The 23,746-nt window shown below is 38.0% G+C and overlaps 3 protein-coding genes across 6 annotated transcripts in view; 1 reads left to right on the forward strand and 2 right to left on the reverse strand.

Moving 5' to 3' along the window:
- The window catches only part of spata5 (spermatogenesis associated 5), a 231,069-nt gene extending 230,852 nt beyond the window's left edge, over positions 1-217 (reverse strand). For both annotated transcript variants that reach the window (XM_004911116.4, XM_012955572.3), the window contains exon 1: positions 1-217. In XM_004911116.4, coding sequence (XP_004911173.2) covers positions 1-121 — 121 coding nt within the window. In that variant the 5' untranslated portion in view covers positions 122-217.
- nudt6 (nudix hydrolase 6) lies at positions 218-11,858 on the forward strand. 3 transcript variants are annotated; one of them, XM_012955574.3, is made up of 5 exons: positions 218-306; positions 2,024-2,227; positions 7,448-7,503; positions 9,754-9,808; positions 10,847-11,851. In XM_012955574.3, exons 2-5 carry the CDS (start codon positions 2,083-2,085, stop codon positions 11,242-11,244), a joined length of 654 nt encoding a protein of 217 aa, XP_012811028.1. In that variant the 5' UTR covers positions 218-306; positions 2,024-2,082; the 3' UTR covers positions 11,245-11,851. The 3 variants fall into 3 exon arrangements, with proteins under 3 accessions (XP_012811028.1, XP_004911171.1, XP_017951648.1); XM_004911114.4 differs by lacking the exon at positions 218-306 and adding an exon at positions 419-856 and having other exon boundaries at positions 10,847-11,858; XM_018096159.2 differs by lacking the exon at positions 218-306 and adding an exon at positions 763-909 and having other exon boundaries at positions 10,847-11,858.
- fgf2 (fibroblast growth factor 2) overlaps positions 9,740-23,746 on the reverse strand; it is a 26,645-nt gene continuing 12,638 nt past the window's right edge. Inside the window, 1 exon segment of the mRNA NM_001017333.4 lies at positions 9,740-11,737. Coding sequence (NP_001017333.1) covers positions 11,552-11,737 — 186 coding nt within the window. The 3' untranslated portion in view covers positions 9,740-11,551.

The following is a 23,746-nucleotide window of genomic DNA, read 5'->3' on the forward strand; positions in this document are numbered from 1 at the left end:
CTTTATCTAAGAAATCAGTCACTTTACACACAGAGGGATCCGCTGACTGTCGGGACTCCGCACAAGGAGAGTTTGCCATTGCCTTTTCACCCCCTTTACTCTTCCTTTTAGAGGAGGACATGGTGCCACAGACACAGTGGCCGGGCTCATGTGAAGAACTGCCTAACCCAACGCGTGTTCTCTCCGCTACACAACAACTTCCGGGTCAGCTGGGGAAACTATACGACGCCACTCGTAATCACTCGAATAGAAGAGCAACAGCTAAGAAAAGATAATTGGCTCTTAGCCAAAATAGAAGCATTTACGGTAGGGACGATACTTTCCAAGTACTACCTTTCTATTGGCTAGTGAGATTTCTCAGCGTAATTGCCATACTAGATTCTGGCAAAAACGGGAGCTTATGTAAGATGTATTTGAAGAGATTTAAGTTCTAATGCTGGCCAATGGAAAATAACATAGCTTGCGGCGCTCCAGTTGTTGTACTGCTCCCTTCAGTACTGCTAGTTTTCGTCTATCGGGGGTAGCAGTGAAGTAAACCTAGAACAGCTAAAGAGCTCAACTTTTTACAGACTGCCCATAACAATGATGGCGTCATGGGGGGTGTTTTCCTGTACCCTGCTGTAGGGTTGCAATTAACTTATACTAGTTGCCCGGTGTCAGTGAAAGATGCAACGCCTGGGTGTACGGTTTCTCTGTGAGGTTCGGGGGTTTATAGGGCGGCATTTTTGCTCACAGCCCAGCCCGGCTTGGCCCAGTGTAGAACTACGGGGCAAGGTAGACAAGTTCGGGGGAGTAACAGTGCGCTTGGAGCCCTCACACAACTTAGGGGAAATCGCATTCGGGAGATGGCTACACGGCAAGTGGCACACAGTCCGTCCATGGGATTGTACCGTCCTGGGTGTCTTTGTAGTTAAGGGAATTTATATTTATAGAACAACAGCTCTGTCTATACACAGCGCAATGCATTCCTGTTATTCATAGTACATACAGTGGGAACAAACATGGTAATAAAACCGCACCGTTATAAAGATTAAGCTCTACCTCCCTCTTTTATGGGCAAGCTAGTTTTCCTGGGTTTATAGTCTCTCCTAGCTCACTAAGCATATACTGTGCTTTGTATCACTGGCTTTGTAGCCTTGGGTTTTGGGGTTAACTCACATTAAACTGGCAAATGTTTAATACATTAATTTTATAATTCGACCTAATATGTGTTTTCTTACACTGCTAAATGTAGTAATAAATATATATATATTAGTATAGCGTCAACATAAAAGGGCCAATAAAATCTGTCACAATCTGTTACACAATGTTCACCTCCACATACCTTCAGACAACAATATATCGAAATTACAGCATTTCCATTTCATATTTATAAAACCGCCTTTATTTCGCATATGGCACAGACACAGCCTTCAGTCTGGAGAAGCCAGACAACTGACCAAATCTGCAGTGTGTTGGCCTGTGTGTGGAGCCTGCTCAAATAATGTCTGGTCTAAACAACAGTTATCTTATCAGGCAGGTTAGACAATCCAGAGGACAGCACCAGCATGTTGATGCATTCCTCTCTTGACAGGTATCCCAGAGTCACCATTATATTCTGAAGATTGACACTGGAGTCAAATAGTCGAATCATTCTGATTTGGCCTAACATTGGGCCAAATCATATCTTATATCATTAGAACAATCCCTAACCCTGCATTGATCTGATCATGTATGTGGTGCTCAAGCCAAATGTCTTACTACCCAGGGGTCCATGAAATTGAAACAGTCAGATGCCATGTTTCTATTAATGTTACCATTTTAATTAAATGTAAAAACTAAGTAATCACACATTAACAGCTCAATGAAAAAGTCAGAGGACACATTGTATTCCAGAATTTCATACAATGCTTCACTGTTAGATTAAACATATAGATCTATGTAATAAGGCATATTTGCATTACATTATTAAAACCCAAAACAATTCATTTTGTTCTCTATATTATACAGGGTTATAAATTAATGTATTTTTCCCTTCTGTTAGAATCTGTAAAACAATGGAGATTAGATGGCAGGATTGCTGTGTGGCTGCATATTCCCATCATGCAAAGCAGACTGATATCCACTGCTGCCTCTGAAGGATTTACATTTCACCATGCAGAACACAATGAATCTACGCTGACCCTTTGGTTAAAAGATGGACCAAGCAGACTACCTGGATATGCTACACACCAAGTTGGGGTTGCAGGTTTGTCTATATAGATGTAATTATTGTGCTCAGTTCAATGCAATGTGGTTGCAGCAGGTTACTGATACTAATGAGCTTTTCTTCGTAGCACTGAACCTTAAATTCAGTTACAGCATGGTATGATGAGTCAAACATAAAAGGTTTCCTAAGAATTCTAAGAGTTGCTGCTTGCTAAATAAAACAGCTTATTTTTATATAAATTTTAAGGTAGACATTTTGGAAGCATAAAATTAGATCCTATTTATAAACAGTACCCACAATCTTTAAATTGTTGTGTGAAAAAATTAGAAAAATTTCTTTCCCTTTTCAAGCAAAATAAAAAGCAAAATAAAAAGCAAGGAAACCATACACATCTTTCCTTTTTTGATTTGATTGGGTGTAATTTATCTGCATCTTGTAACTTTTTTGTGTAAACTCGCTATTGGCCCTTGTAACATTACTACCTCCTTTTCATTAGTAGCAAAAGCACTGGATGATACCTGTTATACCAAGTGATTTCCAATTTAAGGAAGCGGGCAAAAGACTTTTAATTTCACCCTTATTCATTTCAGTAGCAATGGTCTGGACTTGCAGGTCAGAAGTGCCTTGCTACAGCAGTCAGTGTATTCAGTCGACTCTTGCCTAACCACGAGTCCAGCCAATTGCTGTTAAATTGAACACGCAGTGATTCCACCTGTTTTGTCACCTGTCAGTCCAATTGGAAATCGTTCAGGCAACAGTATGCCATAAATTGCATTCCATTGTCATTGTGTATTAAAAGTAATTGCTACATAAGGTATGCACAAAATTGTTGCAAAGTTCTTTGACAAACTAGATTATTCAGTGGTTTCTGTTGATAATGGATATTCGTCTGTTAGATACTTTAGGGACTACCTAACTTTTTCTCAAGTTTTCCAGTAACAATTACTTATTGTAACCAGGAGAGGGCAGCATAAACAGAGTTATTGGATATTTATCAGTTGACATGTTAGAGCATGTTTTTAACTGATTATGGAGATATAATGCGTTCCAGTGAGTTTTCTTTACAGACTTTGGTGCTGCTTGCAAAATTCTGTAGTAGCATTTACAAAATGTAAAGGTGCATTGCTACCGTTTGAATTTTCTTACTACTTACAAGCACTAAAAACAATATATTTAATTCTGTGTATGTGATCTTTATTTAACAACTAGTTTAACAACTCGTTACCACGGCAAGTGTGTTACCAATATGGATTCATGCAGCTTAGTTACCATCAAGTACTGTCAAGGTACTGTCTTATAATGGGTTTCTAGATAATGGATCTAATACCTGTACAGACAAGCATAATCAGAAAACTATACAGAATATATAAATGGGCCTACAAATACAAAAGACATTGAATTCCACCCCCAGAAGTCAGAAGACAGTCACTTTGAAACTCAGCGTTCAGTGTTTTTCAGTCGACTGTTGCCTAACCCACAAGCCCAGCCAATTACGGTTGAAATGAACATGCAGTGATTCCAACTGTTCTGTTGCCTGCCAGTCCAATTGGAAATCACTCAGGCAACAGAATGCCAGGAATTACTCCATATTCCATTTCTTTTTTGTATTAAAAGGTGGTGGTGTGCAAATTCTGCACAAAATTGTTGCAAAATTCTGTTGACATTTGTTGATAATGGATATTAATCTTTTAGGGCAGACTGGGGTCTGGCCTAAACTGTACACTTTATAACATTTACATGTTGGGGATATGCTATGGACAAAGTCTTGTGTTGGCAGACAAGCACCTTGCACCTGTTAATGCTCAAGAAGGCACACTGAGTAGAATATTTGTAAAGGCATTGAAATGCACCAAATACCACAGTTTTAATGCAGTATAAAATCATGTGTATTTATAAAGCCACATAATAATTTATATGAATGTGTACAAAATTGTGCTGTAAAAAGATGTTACTTGAAAAAATCCAGCTAAAAATGGGTTGAGTGCCGATGCTTGTTACACCTTTTTTCACCTGCTGAATTTGTCCCATTTACTTCAATGGTTATCCCAGATCTAGAGTGGTATAAAACAATGGCTATGTTGTATTCATTAGTCTGATTTTAAAAATATGCTGTTAGAAACATGCCATCTCTGTGTAATACAATATTTCTGTGGCTGCACTCTTTAATTTAGTCCATAATTCATTCCCTGGTGTTACAATACATTCTGTTGTTCATCTGATTAAGTCCAGCTCTGGCTGTAAGGAAGATAGGGGTTGTCGGTCTTCAGTGCTTACAAGCAAGCGTCTCAGCTGTAGGGATCGCCTGGCTATAGTTTTACCAATGCCAAACCATGAGAAAGCATCCTATTGCCCATCCCTAGCCTAAAGTATCATGCAGTGGCTTTGTTTGACAGAAGATTGGAGAGACGGATTATTTTTTTTATTTTTTTTTTTTTCAATTCTTTATTTAAAATTTTGCATTATGGGAAAGGGATACAGAAAGGAAAAGGGGAGGGTAGGGAGGGGAAATTGCTTATTTGTACTTAACATTGTTTGTCAACGAAGGTACTCAAGCAAGTCTGTCATCAAGTCATACCTAGAATTTCACATGTAAATTCAAGTAACTATACCTTATACTCTTTACTTCTATTGTTCTTTATATGGCTGGCTGTCGTTGAAGTACGAATCAAAGTGGCCTTAGATATTCTAACCAAGGGGTCCAGATGTTCCTGTATTGATAACTGTTATTGTGTATCATATGGGTTATTTCTTCCATTTGGCGTATGTCTTCAGTATTTGCTAACCATTCCGTGAATGAAGGGGGGTCTATAGATTTCCATTTTCTAGGGATAAGCGCCTTTGCGGATTGTAATAAGTGTAGGGTGAGGGGATCTGAGATAATAACATTTTTCTTTAGATAGATATTAAGTAAAATAAGGGCGGGGTCTCCAATATCCATATCATGAGACGGATTATTTTAGCCTGCCAAAGATTTGGCTGTAAGGGAGATTTCACCCTTGAACAGAACTATGATCTCAAGCACTAATTAAAAACAGCAATGCAATTGCTTGGCAAAAAACAATACAAAACAAACAGAACGTCCTCGAGCTGCATAAATACTGCAAAAAAAAATCTGTGGAAATTCTTTTAAGACTGCAGATCCCAAACCCTAGACAAAGGGGCACTGTTACAGCATAGGCCTGACAGGAATTTGCACTGACCATAGCGTTTCAACCATTTAATCCAAACTTGAGAATTTAAAACAATTGGTAACAATGCAGTAGAGTTCCAGTCATGCAATGGCTTTGTGTTATATATATATATGCTGCATTGGTACAAATCATGTATTTTAATGAAAAACACTACAGGTATGGGATCCATTGTCTGGAAATAATTCTAATTTTAAAAAATGATTTCCTTTTTCCCTGTAATAATAAAACAGTACCTTGTACTTGATCCCAACTAAGATATCATTTATCCTTATTGGAGGCAAAACAATCCTATTGGGTTTATTCAGTATTTTTAAATGATTTTTAGCAGATTTAAGTTATGCAGATCCAAATTACGGAAAGATCCCCGAGAATTCTGGATAACAGGTCCCATACCTGTAGTACCATTTGAATAAATAAGCTGCTTTACAGCCAAGGGGTCAGATATGCAAGATAAAATTGGGCTATAGGCCCCATCTGTACATAGCAGGTAACAGATAGACTCTATAGAATACAATAGTTTTAGTTCTTAAGGTGGCCATACACGGGCAGATCCGCTCGCTTGGCGATGTTGCCAAGCGAGCGGATCTTCATCCGATATCCCCACCTACGGGTGGCGATATCGGGGAGGCATGTCGGTGAATTTGATCGTTTCTGCCCCTACACGGCCCGATAAGCTGCCGAGTCGGTCCAAGGGACCGATATCGGCAGCTTCTATCGGCCCGTGTATGGGTACCTTTACACAGGAAGATAAACAATGTACAAAACTATTGAATGAAAACCTTTTTCATAAAAGTTGGTGCCAAAAGAAAGTTTATTGTTAGGATTTGAGTTAACTGATATGTAAACAAATATATATATATTTTCATTTATTGTGGCAATACTGATGCTTTAAAATCCAACTGAGTTCAGGAGCGTGAGTAGTTCAATTGCCCTTGAATACATGGCCTAAACTTGCCGTAGACAGTCCAAAGCTAATTGCTGGTTGACTGTTGAGGGTTACTATACTGGTGCAATACTGCCCAGCGGAGCCACTTTCTTATTTACACACTGAAGTCTTTTTCTGCAGCTTGTTACATGTCCCTTAACTCCTTCAAAGGAAGGCCTTGTATAGGAATCTGTCCCTCATCAGCTGTACAGATTCCTATAAAGGCCTTCCTTGTATGTCTTATTTTAATGTATCATGATTTGTATTAATATATTTATTATTGATACCACAAAATCAAATTATGGGGTGTGGTTTTAGACAGGATATCAGATCACTGTGGTCTGAATACTTTGTTTATAGCTAGAATCCCAGCCATAAACACTTTCAGGAGACCTCAACACTCACTGTGCTGTTTGAACCTGCCATATGCCATGAATCACTGACTCATTTTGCAGGGATAGAGGCAGAAACCATAATGAAAATGTTATGCCTTTTACTCCAAACAAGTATAATTGGAGTTTTACAATGGCAGGGTACAGTAAATTATTTAAATGCTTACAATATAATTTGCTTGTTGGTTCCATAGGAACATTTCATTGTGTCAAATGTGCCCAATATGTTATATTTTTGAACTGCTTTCATTAGAAAAGGTTCCTACATGTGGCCCAATACTTTTACATCAAAGTGACTTGTGATTATTTGTATGCACAGAAACATAATGTTTGCTTAAATACTGAATCCTGAACCCAATATTAGAATGCCAAACCTGTAATGGTAATACAGTAATCGGACCCCTTATCCAGAAACCCATTATCCAGAAAGTTCCAAATTACGGAAAGGCCATCTGCCATAGACTCAATTTTAATCAAATAATTCACATTTTTAAAAATGGTTTCCTTTTCCCCTATAATAATGAACCAGTACCTTGTACTTGATCCCAACTAAGATATAATAATTATTATTGGAGCCAAAACAATCCTATTGGGTTTAATTACGGTTTAAATATTTTTTTTTAGCAGACTTAAGGTAGGAGATCTGAATTACAGAAAGATCCCTTATCCGGAAAACCCCAGGTCCCAAGCATTCTGGATAACGGGTCCTATACATGTACAGTGATCTGACTTGTCTTTCTTTTTCTTTCAGGTGCCGTATTAGATGAGGATACTGGGAAAGTATTGGTTGTACAGGACAGAAACAAGGTACACAAAATAAAATAATCTTTATGAAAACATGACATGTCTGGTAATAAAGGCAGCCACAAGGTGCTGTAGAATGGTACAGGAAGTTTTTTTTAAGTAAATTGGGTATTTTGTATTTAGTAATATTTACTTTTATTCTTGTGCAATGTTAGAATATAGATGCAAGATGCTCCTACTTGTAAATGTTGACCTATAAAGTGCTATTGAAGGGCTTTTGTGAGCTTTACTCTGAATGATATCGTAAACCCTTATCAGTGGTAGGTGTCAATTCCAGGTTTCCCAAGGACCTCTGAGCACTGAATATTGCACCTCATTTATTAATATTAGGCACAATGGAAGTATTAAAGGTCAGTATACATCTTTTGAACGTGAGCTCAATGAATAGGGTATGTGCTAAACCTACTTTTTGCCTATTGTTTTAGTTACGAAATACCTAGTTTCTGTTATCTCTGGCAGTAAACAAGAATATGAATCCAGGTTAACTTAAGTACTTCCTGTCATATCCTGTTTCCAAAGAACTTCAAAAGGAGCTGAAAGGGTTTTTTTTTCCAAAGGTAGATAGGGAGCTCTGTTTATAAAGAAAGGTAGTGGTTAAGTTCAGTTAAAAAAGGTTTTACAATGGCAAAATAGAAATATATGGATTTGTATAATTAAAAAGAATTGGTAGAATGCAAGATGCTTGTTGTCATAGTTTTATTAACATTATGTTAAACTAGATAAGTCTTTTTGCTGGTTGGTGGCTTAAAAATCCCTTTAGAGCTACAATGTGACCTTATAGAATTTAAACTACACAGCCCTGACTTTGAACAATAAAGCAGATTTTTTTTTTCTGTAGCGCTATTATTTATGTATATGCCTTTTGGCAATAACAGCTCCAATACATTTCAAATGGAAAAGAATATTTAAAAAAGCATATATTAAAACTGGCAGATGTATTAAAATGAATTTTATTATATTTATTGCATGAAATACATTTTTTGTAAGTACAAATATAAACACATCACTGATTTCAGTGCCCAAAAGAACACACTACACATTAAAATCTATGTAGAGGATTAAATACAATTATTGCAAAATGTCTTGGTGATAAAATAAATCTTATAAAAGTCCCATTACTAACTTCAGATAGCAGCTTCTGCAAGTTACAGGTATCTCTATGGCTAGCAGCATTGTTGAAATATAACATCAGTACCAGATGAGAGTTTATTAAGTATGCTTCAGTATGTGACACATTGACTTTACAGTAAAAGGTAAAGGTTGACATTTATACTTGTACATTCTCTGTTTCCACAGTAATCCACACTGCAGTGTAACTCAGCAATTCCTATGAGTCTATTCTTGATAAGTTGTGCTGAATGTTTTGTTTTACAACTGATGCAAGCAAACACGTGGCATTACCTTTTGTTAAGCCATAGGGCCATACTGGGGAGCGTTGGCTGTCTGAACCTCTTTTTATACAGTAGATTTTTTTAGCCAGAGGGTTCCATTAGCATTATTCAATAGATAACTTAGTCTTTTTCAAATGGCTTAATTTGGCCTTGAGGATATAGTACATGTACACCATGTTTTGCACATATTTTACAATTTCCTTACAATTTCTTCCTGCTGCCCTCTTTACAGCGCTCTATGGCCACACTAATCCACACTGTGTTGCATACATTCAACAGCAATGTTGCTCATTCATCCTGTAGTTTAAAAGGCAATTTTGGGTACATGAGACATGGCGAAATTAAATACTTTTCAATATTTTCTTAGCAGTTCATGAGTAGGAATTGGTATAAATTGATTTTCAGGAAAAAAGTGAATTACCCACACTACAGGCAGCAAAGGTAAATACCTGCATTCAGTTAAAAACAAGACCCATTTGCTCGCATTGTTTTTACATACATGCATAAACCAACATACCCCGTCAAGCCAGTGCTTTGTACAAGTCCTACACTGATTTGCAAGCTATGTATTCACAGCTGCTCATGCACCCAAAATTGCCTTTTAAACTATAGGATGAGCAACATAGCTGTTAAATGTGTATATAATATAGGGAGGTTCTCTTTTTTAATGTTCTTTAAGGACTGCCTGTAGCTCTGCATTTAAGAGGACAAGGAAGCAGATGTGTAGAAAGTGAGAACTTATATTGCAAGAATGTAGAAAGAAATGTAGATTTTTTTTATATATTAATATATGTTAAGAGAGATTTTTTTAAAAAGTTTAATACAGAGAAGTGACAGGTTTTTTTGTGTTTTTTTATTACAGACAGTAAATGCATGGAAATTTCCTGGTGGTCTGTCAGATCAAGGGGAAGATATAGGTAAGTGTTATAGATTTGTTCATACTTTTTCATTTAAATATAACAATAATCTTGTTATCCAACATTTAATTTTGGTGTTTGGTTCATTAAGGATTTATAGCTGATAATAATATATATTTATTCATCCAATAGCACTGAGAGCCTAGATGAATAGTGCATGACCTTCCTTATAACAGTAATTCTAATTTATATTATAAATAACCAATTCTGTTTGGCAGTTCCTGTAGATTTCTGCAACTTCTTAAATCTGTCAACATAAAGATGTTCAGTACCAAGTGAAATTGCAGAATGGGTTTTACTTTTTTCAGTTTATAAAAAGGACAAGGAAACCCTACATACTGCTTTTGAAAAAGTGCCCCTTGCACAGGTCCCCGTTTCCTCCAACAAACCGCAACAAGGGCTCCCTCAAAGTTTGCCGCTTTCTCTGTACCTGGCCTTAGAATTTAGTAAAATAAGGTGGCCAGCCACCATGTCTAGCTGCTTCACATCCAGTACCCAGGCTCTTCATTTTATGGCCAGGTATGGAGGACATGTAAGTGTTTCATGATTCTGTGGAGGAAGGAAAAAGACCTGTATGGGAGCATACAGTAAGACTAAATAATAACCCCTTCTGTTTCAAAAATGGCAGAGGGGGGTTTCTTGTCATCTAATATCAGTGCTGTTTAACTTATTTATATGTAATGATCCGATTATTTCTCAAAACACATGTTGATCACCAAATTACACTATAATGATCAAATTTATAAAATACACTGGGGGGTCATAAAAATCCCCTACAGGGCCATGTCAAGCACACAGCCCTCCAGCTGAACAGCCCTTTATTAAATATAGTTGTTACCATGAAATATTTGCTATTTGTGTACTACACAGCCGTGTAGTAATATCATTTTCACTTTAAAAATCCCTCTTAAAAGTAGAACTAAGAATGTATTGGTACAAATTGCATACTAAGCAGTCTGTATTCTGTTTTGAAAGCAAAGGTTTTTTGGAAAGCTGTTGCTGTACTTAAAGCAAATGTTTTTTTTCTCTCAATTGTAGGAGCTACAGCAGTTAGAGAAGTTTTTGAAGAGACTGGCATTCATTCGGAATTTAAGTCCTTATTAAGCATAAGGCAGCAGCATAATCACCCTGGGGCATTTGGAAAGTCTGACTTGTACATCATTTGTCGCCTGAAGCCATTGTCACACACTATAAACTTCTGCCATCAGGAATGCTTGAAGTGTGAATGGATGGATCTACGAGAGCTTGCTTATTGTAGTAATACAACCATCATAACAAGCAGAGTTGCTAAGCTTCTACTCTATGGTTATAACGAAGGCTTCCATCTGGTGGACCTAACTATGAGAACATTCCCAGCTGTTTACTCAGGGCTTTTCTATTCACTTTACCATAAGGAACTACCAGAGACCTATGAAGGAAGTGCCAACCACTTATAAGCTTCACATTTTAATTCTCCTTTTACTACAAATGATGCTCTAATTTTATGCTATTTTAAAGAATTTTCATCTAAATTGTCCAGACTCTTCATTTAGAAATGCAAGTATAATATTCAATATATTACATGTAGATTAAATACTGAGTGGACTATTGTATTTTGGATTCATCATTCTCAAAAACTGGCTCAAGAGCCTGCACAAATATACAATATACCAATGCTGTACCTCAGCCTCACATTTAATATTACAAATATAAAAGTATTTTCTGGTCTTAGAAAGGGTGACCTACAAAGGGAGTCATCACAGATCAGCTTTTTGCTGACATTGGGAGAAACAAAATAGCTTTTTGTCCTGGTCCAGTGGTCGATCCATTTTTATACTGCCCAGTTCGCTTTAGTGCCACATACCAGCTGTTGTTTTTCCGAGACCGGTAAGTGTTGTAGTTATTAGCTTCCAATCGTTCATAAAAGAAGCATTCATCTGTTATACACTTCTGAAAAAAACAACAAATGGAAGTGTTGTAAATACCAATCATTCAATTATGTCAATGTAAAATGAAATCACTGAAAAATGAAAATGGCACAATAAATGTTTAAATAATAAGGTATAAAATATTCATGTTCTAGAGTTCCTCTGAATTGAAAGTGAATGTCTTCTATAGTGTAATCTACAGCAAAAATGTGAAATGACTACTTGGTGTGCACAATACCACATGCGGTATAAGCTGTTCTAAAGCAAGTGCTAAACAGTAAAAGTAACAAATTTTGGCAACTATAGGAATGCGCGGTGCATTCCCTCAAAAACTCCTGATGATAATGCATCATTTTCTCAAGCATCCCTGGAAAAATTAGTCAAGGTCTCTGGAAATGAATTCTGATTTAATTCTCTTTTATATAACCCTATAACAATACATGTTTTTATAATACACTAACATTAACATTTATTTTTTTATGCTTTCCTCATCTTAGATTTCCCTTCTGGCTGCAGGTTTTGTTTTTTAACAATTTCACTAGAAGCCACAGCCAGATATATATATAAATATAGGACTCTGTGGGTTAATAGAAGTTTCAATATTGCAGATAGAGGAAACACTTGCCTTATTTCCTAAAATCTAGCGATTCACCTTGGATATGGAAAACTCCATCCCAAAGCCAACATCCTTTCATAGTTGCCTCACTGTCTAGCCAAACGTATCACTGAAATTCCTAATATGTGATGTCACTTATGTACAAGGAAACATGAAGAAATTGTTTATAGAATTGCAAAGACTTTATAAAAAGGTGTTTGCTGGAGGGAAATACAAATCTCTTATTAAGGTGACATTATGTTTGTCATGAAATAATGTGTACCCCTTTGCAAAACAAAGGGAGTACTATCAGCATTTTCAACTGCAATGAACTTGTGAATAAATCCTCTCCCAGAGACAAGAGATTTCATTTCAATCAGTTGGAAAAGCTATATAGCATACATATTTTATTCTTATAGAAAACGGTATTCGGATCCTTTAGTAGCACTTAATTCCATCCTATGGCATCCATCTGAATAAGAAGTCCTCGTTCCCATTGGTGCCACCACCTTCAGGTCAGGTACAATTAAAAGGTGGTTCACCTTCAGGTTAAAGGAACAGTAACACCAAAAAATAAAGTTTTAAAGTAATTAAAATATAAAGAGCTGATGCCCAGCACTGGTAAAAGTTGTGTGTTAGCTTCAGAAACCCTACTAGTTTATATAAATACCCTGCTGTGTAGCCATGGGGTCAGCCAATAAAAGCTGGAAAAAAGGAGAAAAGGCACAGGGTTATATAGCAGATAAAAGATAAGTTGCATAGATTCCCATTGTATTCAGATAAGCTTTGTAGAATACAATTGGAATCTATGCATATCTTTTATATGCTATGTAACCTGTGCCTTTCTCCTTTTTTCAATTTGAATAGCTGCCCCCATGGATACACAGCAGCTTTGCTTATATATACTATAGTAAGGTTTCTGAAGCAAACACGCAACTTTACCCAGTGCAGGGCTATAGTACATTATACATTAAATACTTTGATATGCTTCTGTTTTTTGGTATTACTATTCCTTTAACTTCTAGCATGTTATAGAATGTTGCTTACACATTTTAATTAATGATCAAATTGAGGAATATTGGCCTAGAACATAATATTTGTAATTGGATAGAGAACTGGCCTAATTGGACCAGTGTGGTTAGTGGAGTACCGCAGGGGTCAGTCCTTGGTCCTTTGCTTTTTAACTTGTTTATTAATGACCTGGAGGTGGGCATAGACAGTACTGTTTCTATTTTTGCTGATGACACTAAATTGTGCAAAACTATAAGTTCCATGCAGGATGCTGCCGCTTTATAGAGCGATTTGACAAAATTGGAAAACAGCAGCAAACTGGATAATGAGGTTCAATGTTGATAAGTGCAAAGTTATGCACTTTGGTAGAAATAATATAAACGCGAACTATCTACTGAATGGTAGTTTGTTGGGGGTATCCTTAAAGGAGAATGCAAGTCAAAATTTAAAAAGCATACTGCCCAATAGTCCTCCTATTGTTTAGTAAAAACGCCACACTTTTGGCTCACCTAATCAAATATTTACTCAGTCACACTTACTTCACATTTTCTAGAACAGGCAGTCATCTCTAAAAAGGTATTCTCCCTTCCTTTCCCTCCTTGCTTCATACTGCACATGTGTTTCATTCCCTCCCCCCCTCCCCTCTGCCAGATCCGCTTCTGATTGGCTGGTGGGCATGTGTAGCTCAGAACAGTAGACAGGATCAAGTTACACACATGCTCAGAGAATAGGAAGGGGAGAGAGATTTCAGTGATGTCACTGCAGTCTTCATACTGCTGTAGGCTGCCAGCACCATATCTCAGAGAAGCAAGCAGGGATCTGGGAATTAAGATATGCAGGAAGTACTTAAAAAGAATGTCTTTAGACTTACTTTTAATTTATATTAACCTTTCATTGTCCTTTAATGGAGAAGGATCTGGGGGTTTGTAGATAATAATTTGTCTAATTCCTGGCAGTGTCATTCTGTGGCTACTAAAGCAAATAAAGTGCTGTCTTGTATAAAAAGGCCATTGACTCAAGGGATGAAAATATAATTTTGCCTCTTTATAGGTCCCTGGTAAGGCCTCACCTTGAGTATGCAGTGCAGTTTTGGGCTCCAGTCCTTAAGAAGGATATTAATGAGCTGGAGAGAGTGCAGAGACGTGCAACTAAACTGGTAAAGGGGATGGAAGATTTAAGCTATGAGGTTAGACTGTCGAGGTTGGGGTTGTTTTCTCTGGAAAAGAGGCGCTTGCGAGGGGACATAATTACTCTGTACAAGTACATTAGAGGGGATTATAGGCAGATGGGGGTGTTCTTGTTTCCCATAAAAACAATCAACGCACCAGAGCCCCCCACCCCTTTAGATTAGAGGAACAGAGCTTCCATTTGAAGCAGCGTAGGTGGTTTTTCACGGTGAGGGCAGTGAGGTTATGGAATGCCCTTCCTAGAGATGTTGTAATGGCAGATTCTGTTAATGCCTTTAAGAGGGGATTGGAGGAGTTCTTGAACAAGCATAGTATCCAAGGCTATTGTGATACTAGTATCAACAGTATTAATGTTTGTATAAATCGTTAGTATTAATGTTTGTATATATATATATAGTTTATGTAGTTTATGATAAGTATAGGTTGTGTGTGCTGGGTTTACTTGGAAGGGTTGAACTTGATGGTCTTTTTTCAACTCTGTGTAACTATGTACACATCAGTCCTGGCAGGATTAGTGTTTACAGTCTAGCATTCCTACCACAGACCCCCCACAGGGCAAGTTCATTAGAATTCATTAACTAGTTTAACTAGTTTATTTTTGATTGTGGAAGAAAACTATGTATAACTCAAAGGAACACAAACCCTACACAAGAATTAAACTCCATTACCAACCAATATATCACACCTAAGTAGACAGAGCCCTAAATACTTCCCCCACCAAAATTAACATTCTAAGTAATAAATTAAGGGGCAGGCAGTACATTTAAAAAATTCTGTGATTCGTCAATCTATTTAATGATTTGTTGTGCACACATGCAAAGGTACAGTGGAGGAAATAATTATTTGACCCCTCACTGATTTTGTAAGTTTGTCCAATGACAAAGAAATGAAAAGTCTCAGAACAGTATCATTTCAATGGTAGGTTTATTTTAACAGTGGCAGATAGCACATCAAAAGGAAAATCGAAAAAATAACTTTAAATAAAAGATAGCAACTGATTTGCATTTCATTGCGTGAAATAAGTTTTTGAACCCTCTAACAAAAAAAGACTTAATACTTAGTGGAAAAACCCTTGTTTGCAAGCACAGAGGTCAAACGTTTCTTGTAATTGATGACCAAGTTTGCGCACATTTTAGGAGGAATGTTGGTCCACTCCTCTTTGCAGATCATCTCTAAATCCCTAAGGTTTCGAGGCTGTCTCTGTGCAACTGTGAGCTTGAGCTCCCTCCATAGGTTTTCTATTGGATTAAGGTCCGGAGACTGACTAGGCCACTCCATGACCTTAATGTGCTTCTTCTTGAGCCACTCCTTTGTTGCCTTTGCTGTATGTTTTGGGTCATTGTCGTGCTGGAACACCCATCCACGACCCATTTTCAGTTTCCTGGCAGAGGGAAGGAGGTTGTCGTTCAGGTTTTTTACGATACATGGCTCCGTCCATTTTCCCGTTAATGCGAATAAGTTGTCCTGTGCCCTTAGCAGAAAAACACCCCCAAAGCAAAATGTTTCCACCCCCATGCTTGACGGTGGGGAGGGTGTTTTGGGGGTCATAGGCAGCATTTTTCTTCCTCCAAACACAGCGAGTTGCGTTAATGCCAAAGAGCTCTATTTTGGTCTCATCAGACCACAGCACCTTCTCCCAGTCACTCACAGAATCATTCAGGTGTTCATTGGCAAACTTCAGACGGGCCTGCACATGTGCCTTCTTGAGCAGGGGGACCTTGCGAGCCCTGCAGGATTTTAATCCATTGCGGTGTAATGTGTTTCCAATGGTTTTCTTGGTGACTGTGGTCCCTGCTAATTTGAGGTCATTAACTAACTCCTCCCGTGTAGTTCTAGGATGCTTTTTCACCTTTCTCAGAATCATTGACACCCCACGAGGTGAGATCTTGCGTGGAGCCCCAGAGCGAGGTCGATTGATGGTCATTTTGTGCTCCTTCCATTTTCGAACAATCGCACCAACAGTTGTCACCTTCTCTCCCAGCTTCTTGCTAATGGTTTTGTAGCCCATTCCAGCCTTGTGCAGGTCTACAATTTTGTCTCTGACATCCTTGGACAGCTCTTTGGTCTTTCCCATGTTGGAGAGTTTGGAGTCTGCTTGATTGATTGATTCTGTGGACAGGTGTCTTTTATACAGGTGACTAGTTAAGACAGGTGTCCTTAATGAGGTTGACTAATTGAGTAGAAGTGTCTAACCACTCTGTGGGAGCCAGAACTCTTAATGGTTGGTAGGGGTTCAAAAACTTATTTCACTCAATGAAATGCAAATCAGTTGCTATCTTTTATTTAAAGTTATTTTTTCGATTTTCCTTTTGATGTGCTATCTGCCACTGTTAAAATAAACCTACCATTGAAATGATACTGTTCTGAGACTTTTCATTTCTTTGTCATTGGACAAACTTACAAAATCAGTGAGGGGTCAAATAATTATTTCCTCCACTGTATATAGTCCTATAAGCATGAATTTATATCCATAAATCACAGTCTATCTGAAAACCAATCTGACTTGTACGTCCAGGTAAATTTGCCATGACCCCAAATATCACTGTTAGCAAATTTCCAGGGACTATTAAATCAGTCCTGAGATGATTTTCTAACGTACAATAGCCTGATCAGAATGAATTGCCAATTGATTGCTATAGGTAACTCAGCTGCTGCAATTGAGCACCTTATTAATAAATTTTTAGTTCTATGTTAAACAATAAAATAGTCTGCATATAAGAATTTGAAAACAATGTAAAGTTACAATTTCTCAATTATAGCATATCAATTTGAGAAGCTGAAACATTTTTACTGTAAATGTAACCACTGCAAATAACTCCCTCCCAGATTCCCTTGCCAGAGATAAAAAGTTCAATCACAGGGTAATGAGCAGAGAGGAGTCTGATTCAGGCACAACTGCGGGAAACTGTGTATGATATATTGGCTAGCCGGGAATAATGGCAATTTGCAAGCTTTAGGTAAGATTTAATGTAAATAACAGCTGTAGGAATCATGGGCCATCCAAGACTGCAAAGGCTATATTCTTATAAAGTAAAAGCAACTATTTATATTGTTTATTAGCTTGTAAAGCATATAAGAGAATACATGTCTGACGTGCCTAAGATAATGTGTAGTAGAGTGGGTGTCATAAAATATCAAAGACATGGGGTCCATGGATCTAAAGCAACAGTAAAGTTGGTTGTACACTGGTAATTGCTAATCCTGTAGTTTGTGTCTTGTGGCTTCCCAAATATGAGTGTTCTCTTTACAAATGAGGCAACTTAATGTGACATCCATATAGGATGGATAACAACAATTGTCTGAGTGTTTTTTGTTATATCAAATGGTTCAGACTGGGGGAAAGGAGATTTCACCATGAGCACAGATATCCCTAGTAAGAAAAGTGGCAATGCATGTATGGGGTTATCTTAAAAATTTACTATACTATACTTGAGCACACACATTGCCTTATTAAATATGGGGGCAGGCCTGGATTGGCAGTTTGAGGATTCAGGCAAATGCCAGAGGGGCTGCAGATGCCATAGGCAGTCACTAAATATTGGGCTGGTGGGGGCTGTTGGGCCTCTGTGTACTTGGATTGCCAGGGCCTATTTTAAAAACCAGGGTAAGTATGGCATTTTTAAAGGGATGAACAGAATTCCCATGTTGCTGTGTCACAGCGATGTTAAGAAGACCAGATATATTTTAATAACATACCAAATGGCTATGACATATGAGTAGTAGAAACCCTATGCATAATAAATTCACTGCTTAGGTAGTGGTTTGGTTACCCCTGTTTCTTCTTTTCCTACACAGAATGGAAAATCGGGGCTCAAAGGTTCAGGCCCAAGACACTGACTCATGAAAGCTTGTGTCTGTCTTTTGCTTGGGCAAATCACATAATCCCCCTGGCACAGTCACTGGCACGCCTGAGCAGTAATGGATTCCACACAAGCTATGTTTAGAAGCACATATAGTAATATAGCCTGAATAATCCCAGCCACTACAATCCCTTTTCTGATGCAGTTTTCCATCCGCGCAGAGGAGCTACTGGAAGTATATAAGAATCCATGTGAATATTTTTCCAGTAGCACTTGCCACTCCTGTCTTTGTAATTACTGTCAGCGGGCACTGTCAGTCTTGCAGTAAATTTTAATAAATAAGATTAAATAATACTGTTTTAGTTTAAGGATTATTACAGTTTTGTAACACCAAGCGCTATATTCCTAATGGATCCCATATTTCTTTAACAACAATCCCAGGCCTGGGGTTTCTCTGGAACTTAAACGTGTTATATCCAGCACATAAATATAAGCCACATGGAAAAAGATGTAATTTGTGGACCGAATGTATCTGTGTAGAGGAAAAGCCAGGAAAAACACTGATGCTGAATGAACTCGTACTACTTTTTCCACTTGGGCTCAGTTTGAGTTCCATGCTGTCAATTGACTCAGGAAATTAAACAATGATTGGCTAATTCTAGAATATAATTATAAAATGTAGAATTGTTAATCATATACTAAAAAACACTGCATATGTTTAGAATTAAACCCTGCATTTCCAGAGAATTATTGGAAGTATTATGTGTCATACCATTTTGCTATTTTGTTGTATTGTACTCCAGAGCTCTAGACTGATACGTGGGTATAAATACATATCTATTTGTTCCCAGTGATGCAGAGCACTTCTAGAGTGGTTTCTTGCTGATTCAAGTACTTTTGTTTGCCACAAGATCCTTAAATTGCCCATCACTTTGAAACCTCCTGATGCCAATAGGCTGGGTGATATGGCACCAACCAACATACTCATGCTACTACACTGTTGCCCTATATTTGTTACTTTTCTTTACTTGTGATAACTTTGGCATATACCATCCAAGGCAGTAAAATACCAGGCAAATGAGCAGGTCAGAAATGTTTAATCCCAAACCCAACCATAATCTGCCACTTCCCAACACACAGCCAAACCATCCTGAAGTCCTCTACTTTATGACTCCCCTCTGATGATTCATCCATGGGCTGATCAGCCACCATAAGGGAGAGGTCAACACTACTGCATCACCACTGGGAAGGGGCAATGATGGCTGACCAGCCCACGCATGAATCATCAGAGGGGAGTCACAAAGTAGAGGGAAGTGGCAGATTATGGTTGGGTTTGGGATTAAACACGGGCATCTGCCCAAACCTTCCACCTGTCCATCTGTAACTGAGGCTCACTTTCGTGGTTCAAACCTGCCCAATCTGAGGTAAACCCACCCACTAGTAGCAACCTTAGAAAAGAAAGGAAAAATAACCCTATTCATTTGGAGAGCCTACAAATATGGAGCCAATATGTTTTCACAAAATGAGTTTCAGTTTCCCGGTTATTAGTTCTCTTAATAACATAATAGGTAAGCAATGCACTAGAGCAGGGATCCCCAACCAGTGGCTCGGGGCAACATGTTGCTCACCAGCCCCTTGGATGTTGCACTCAGTGCCCCCAAACCAGGTAGTTATTTTTGAATTCCTGACTTGGTGGTTTTAGTTGCATAAAAACAAGATTTACTACCAAATAAAACCTCATGATAGTGTGCATGGAGGCTACATATTAGTCAATCTTAGCCCTTATTTGGCACCTCCATGAACTTTTATGGTTCTTGCGTTGCTCGCCAAGTCTTTTTACATTTGACTGTGGCTCATGAGTAAGAAAGGAAACAAATCTCTTGTAGCTAAACCAATTTTATTCTAGATATAGGCAGCATGCAATCATGACATTTATTGCCATAAATGTAGGTCCCTGGGCTGCACCAATTGCATTTCTGTTAAATGGAATCAGTGCACTTCCAGCTGGAATTTTTAAAAAATGTCCCTGATTTTTCACGTGTTCTGGTAATCTTACCTCAACACATAGTTGGATATGTATATGTAATGTAATGTATATATAATACTACAATTTCCCAGCATACCTCTAATATTATTATTATTAACATTTATTTATAAAGCGCCAAAATATTCCGCAGCGCTGTACAATAAGTGGGTTTCATACATTGGACATACAGAGTTACATACAAAGCAACCAATAACCGACACAAGAGGTTAAGAGAGCCCTGCCCAAAAGAGCTTACAATCTCTAATAGATAAAATGGCACTTTAACAATATCTAGAAAACCATATTGCACAGGTCTGGTCTGATACACATTCTTGAATCTGTTCTACCTGCACCGACAATGGCTAGGATATTAACTGTGCTTCTTCACTGCCTTCCCATAACCTTCAGCCATCGGCTTCAGCCTCTGTCTGTCTGTCAACTTTCTGTCTTGACGAAAACTCCTCAGGGTCAGCTTATACAACGCATTGAGATAACACAATACACAATTGGTCTTCCAATATTCTCTGCCCTTTAGTGCTCCAAAAGTGCATTGTACAGCTGCTGGTACTCCTAGTCCATACAGAATACTTTTCCCTAAAGTGCAGCAACATTACACCCATCTTCCTATTTAACATTTTACCCCTTGGCTTCTGATCTCTGAAAGGAATAAGCAAAACTATGATTGTTTACCGAATAAAGTTCTGGAATACTGAAGGGTCGAGGGATGATAAAACAAAATTTCACAAATACAAGAAACATAAGAGCATGCATAAGAATAAAGAACACAATTAGATTATTAAAATAACTTTCAACTAACAATAGGGTCTTATAATGTTGAAATTTCTTAATACCATAACAAGCTTGTGAGGCACGTCACAGCAGCATGAATCCCCTGATGTATTCCTTGTTACAGGAAATACTGGGAAAGCCTTCAAGTCTGCATTGTGATGTCTTGCAGCCAACTTATAAGGTTTATCCCATGTTTTCTGAACAAGGCCAGAACAAAATCATTCCCGTGCAGTGACCCTACATTTACGGCAGCCACAAAGAACAGTGCTCAGTACAAATACCCCTTCTGTAAAACAATATCTATTAGTGCTAGCAAAAAGCATAGGAAACCCAGTCTAAATGTGGGAATATGTTTGTAGAAGAGGCAATACTGCCATATTTGTTTTAGGTCTGTCGAGAAGCCTGGGTGCCAAGAAATCTAAAATATGACTTGCACTGCTCAACCAAACTGTACTCAGCTGTTGCTGGACTACAAATCCAAGAATAATGTAACATATAATGAAGGGTGGGGCATGCTGGGAGCTGTAGTCCATCATCAGGGCTGTATGCTTAAAGCAATATTGCACAATAAAACTTTTCAGGCACTCCAGTGCCCGCGGCGGCATTGAAATGCATAAGAATCCTCCAATGGGAATCCCAGGTGATGTGTGTAAATCTGGCTTCATGTTCTCTGTTCCTGCAATTGGAGTTGGGAGCATTAAGCACAGTTTACTAGCACTAAACAAGTCTGTCCTTTATCCCCATGTCTGATTCCTGTGTCATATAACGAAGGGAAAAAATTACATAATTATCTCTATGTAAGGTACCAGCAAGATGCCTGACAGTGCTGGGAATCTGCATTCTCATTGGTCAATTCTCTTGCATCTTTAATTAAGTTTTCGATCAGTAGAATTCTCATTGGGGAATTTGTTTCCATGTGTAATTATGTTTTTCATCAATTTCTTTAGAGAATTGGGGGGCGCGGTGGGACACCCTTACAGTTCGGTTTAGTGTCCCTTTAAATACTGGTAAATATCTATAATTATTTACACTAAAGGTATAGGATCTATTGTCCAGAATACTTGGGGCCTGGGATTTGGTGAACCATTTTATTGCTTATTAGTGAAAACTCAAAGGAGTTCTCACCGGTGCAGAAAAAAATGGTAACTCTACCTGAAGTAGCCAATCCTACAGTGTCTTGGTCATATATAGGCAATTTAGAGGGGCAATACAGGATCACTTATTTAGCACTGACCAAGGAAAGGGTTATATAGAGAAGAAAGGACAAGCTCATGAGAATAGGGAGGACTAGCTCCAGGGGTTACAGATTAGGGGGCCCAAAACCAGAGCCCATGTATGCCTTATCAATACAAATAGTTTATTAGTTGTTTCAGCTTCCCCTTGTAAGTCCAAACAGAAACTAGCTATCTGCACAAGGTCAGTTACATTCCATGTGATAGGCAGAAAAAGGACTGGGCAGCTAAGTGGCAGATGAATTTAATGTTGATAAATGTAAGATTATGTTCCTGGGATGTAAAAATATGCAAGCCACACATACACTTAATGGGACTGCACTAGGAAAGTTCATAATGGTGAAGGACATTGGAGTCCTTGTAGATAATAAAGCTTGACTTGGCACCCAATTCAGAAATCCGGTCCTGTTAGCAAGTGAGGGAATACAGGGTTATGGGCGATAGTTCTTAGTACAAGTTGATCCAGGGACTGATCCAATTGCCTCCTTGAGTCAGTAAGGAATTTTTTCCCCTCTGCGGCAAATTAGAGAGGCTCCAGAAGGGTTTTTTGCCTTCCTCTGGATCAACTAGCAGTTAGGCAGGTTATATATAGGCATATAATGTTAAACTTGATGGACATATGTATTTTTTCAATTTAACCTACTAAGGTTACCTAATCAGCTATATCATTTGGGTCTATCATTTTCCCTATCTATATATAAAAAACATATGTTTCAGATTATTTTGGACTTTGCTTCTTTTATAAATATGGAACAACAATCCATCCCCACTTTTACATACATCTGCCTTAATTTCCAAGAGCTATAAGAGCTATACAAGGGAGCAAATGACATATAATGCTTATACACAGTACATCCAGACATCACTTGAGTAAGAAAAGGAAGGAAGGAAGATAATATTTATGACTGCTACTGAACAAAGTTTCATCAAACCTCCTCAAAGTGGCTGAGATGCTCAGTTCTTAGCCCCAGGGCCCTAAATAAACAGTATACAGCTCTTTTTTAATATTGGTCCAATCAATAGGGCTTGTGCTGAGAACAATTTTTGTCTAATGTTTTAATAAGTGAAAAATCTATGGTTTTAGTTATTTCTTCAGGCTCCTTCAGATGATGATTCTATGCATTTCAATGAAACGCATAAGTTAGGGTATGGATGCAAAATCCTGCCAAGAGAGACAGACCTGTTACTTGGGAAACCAGGGCAGAGAGGCTCAAATGAGGATGCATGGCCACATTAAATTCACATTCTATTTCATGAGCCAAGTCAAACAAACTAGCAGCCCACTGAAAAGCCTCTATATAATGTGCTGCTCATTATCTAAAGAGGTAACAGACTGTAGCTAGGGGATGGAAGGGGGTTATTTATATAGAGGCTTCTCAGTGGGCTGCTGG

This window comes from Xenopus tropicalis, chromosome 1 (genome assembly GCF_000004195.4).
Source record: "Xenopus tropicalis strain Nigerian chromosome 1, UCB_Xtro_10.0, whole genome shotgun sequence".
NCBI lineage: Eukaryota > Metazoa > Chordata > Amphibia > Anura > Pipidae > Xenopus > Xenopus tropicalis.

Coding starts and splice junctions, on each gene's coding strand:
- nudt6 (XM_004911114.4), top strand. CDS start 667: ATGCAACGCCTGGGTGTACGGTTTCTCTGTGAGGTTCGGGGGTTTATA. Junction 857..2,023: donor ATTCGGGAGATGGCTACACG/GCAAGTGGCACA, acceptor CCCTTCTGTTAG/AATCTGTAAAACAATGGAGA. Junction 9,809..10,846: donor AGATCAAGGGGAAGATATAG/GTAAGTGTTATA, acceptor TCTCAATTGTAG/GAGCTACAGCAGTTAGAGAA.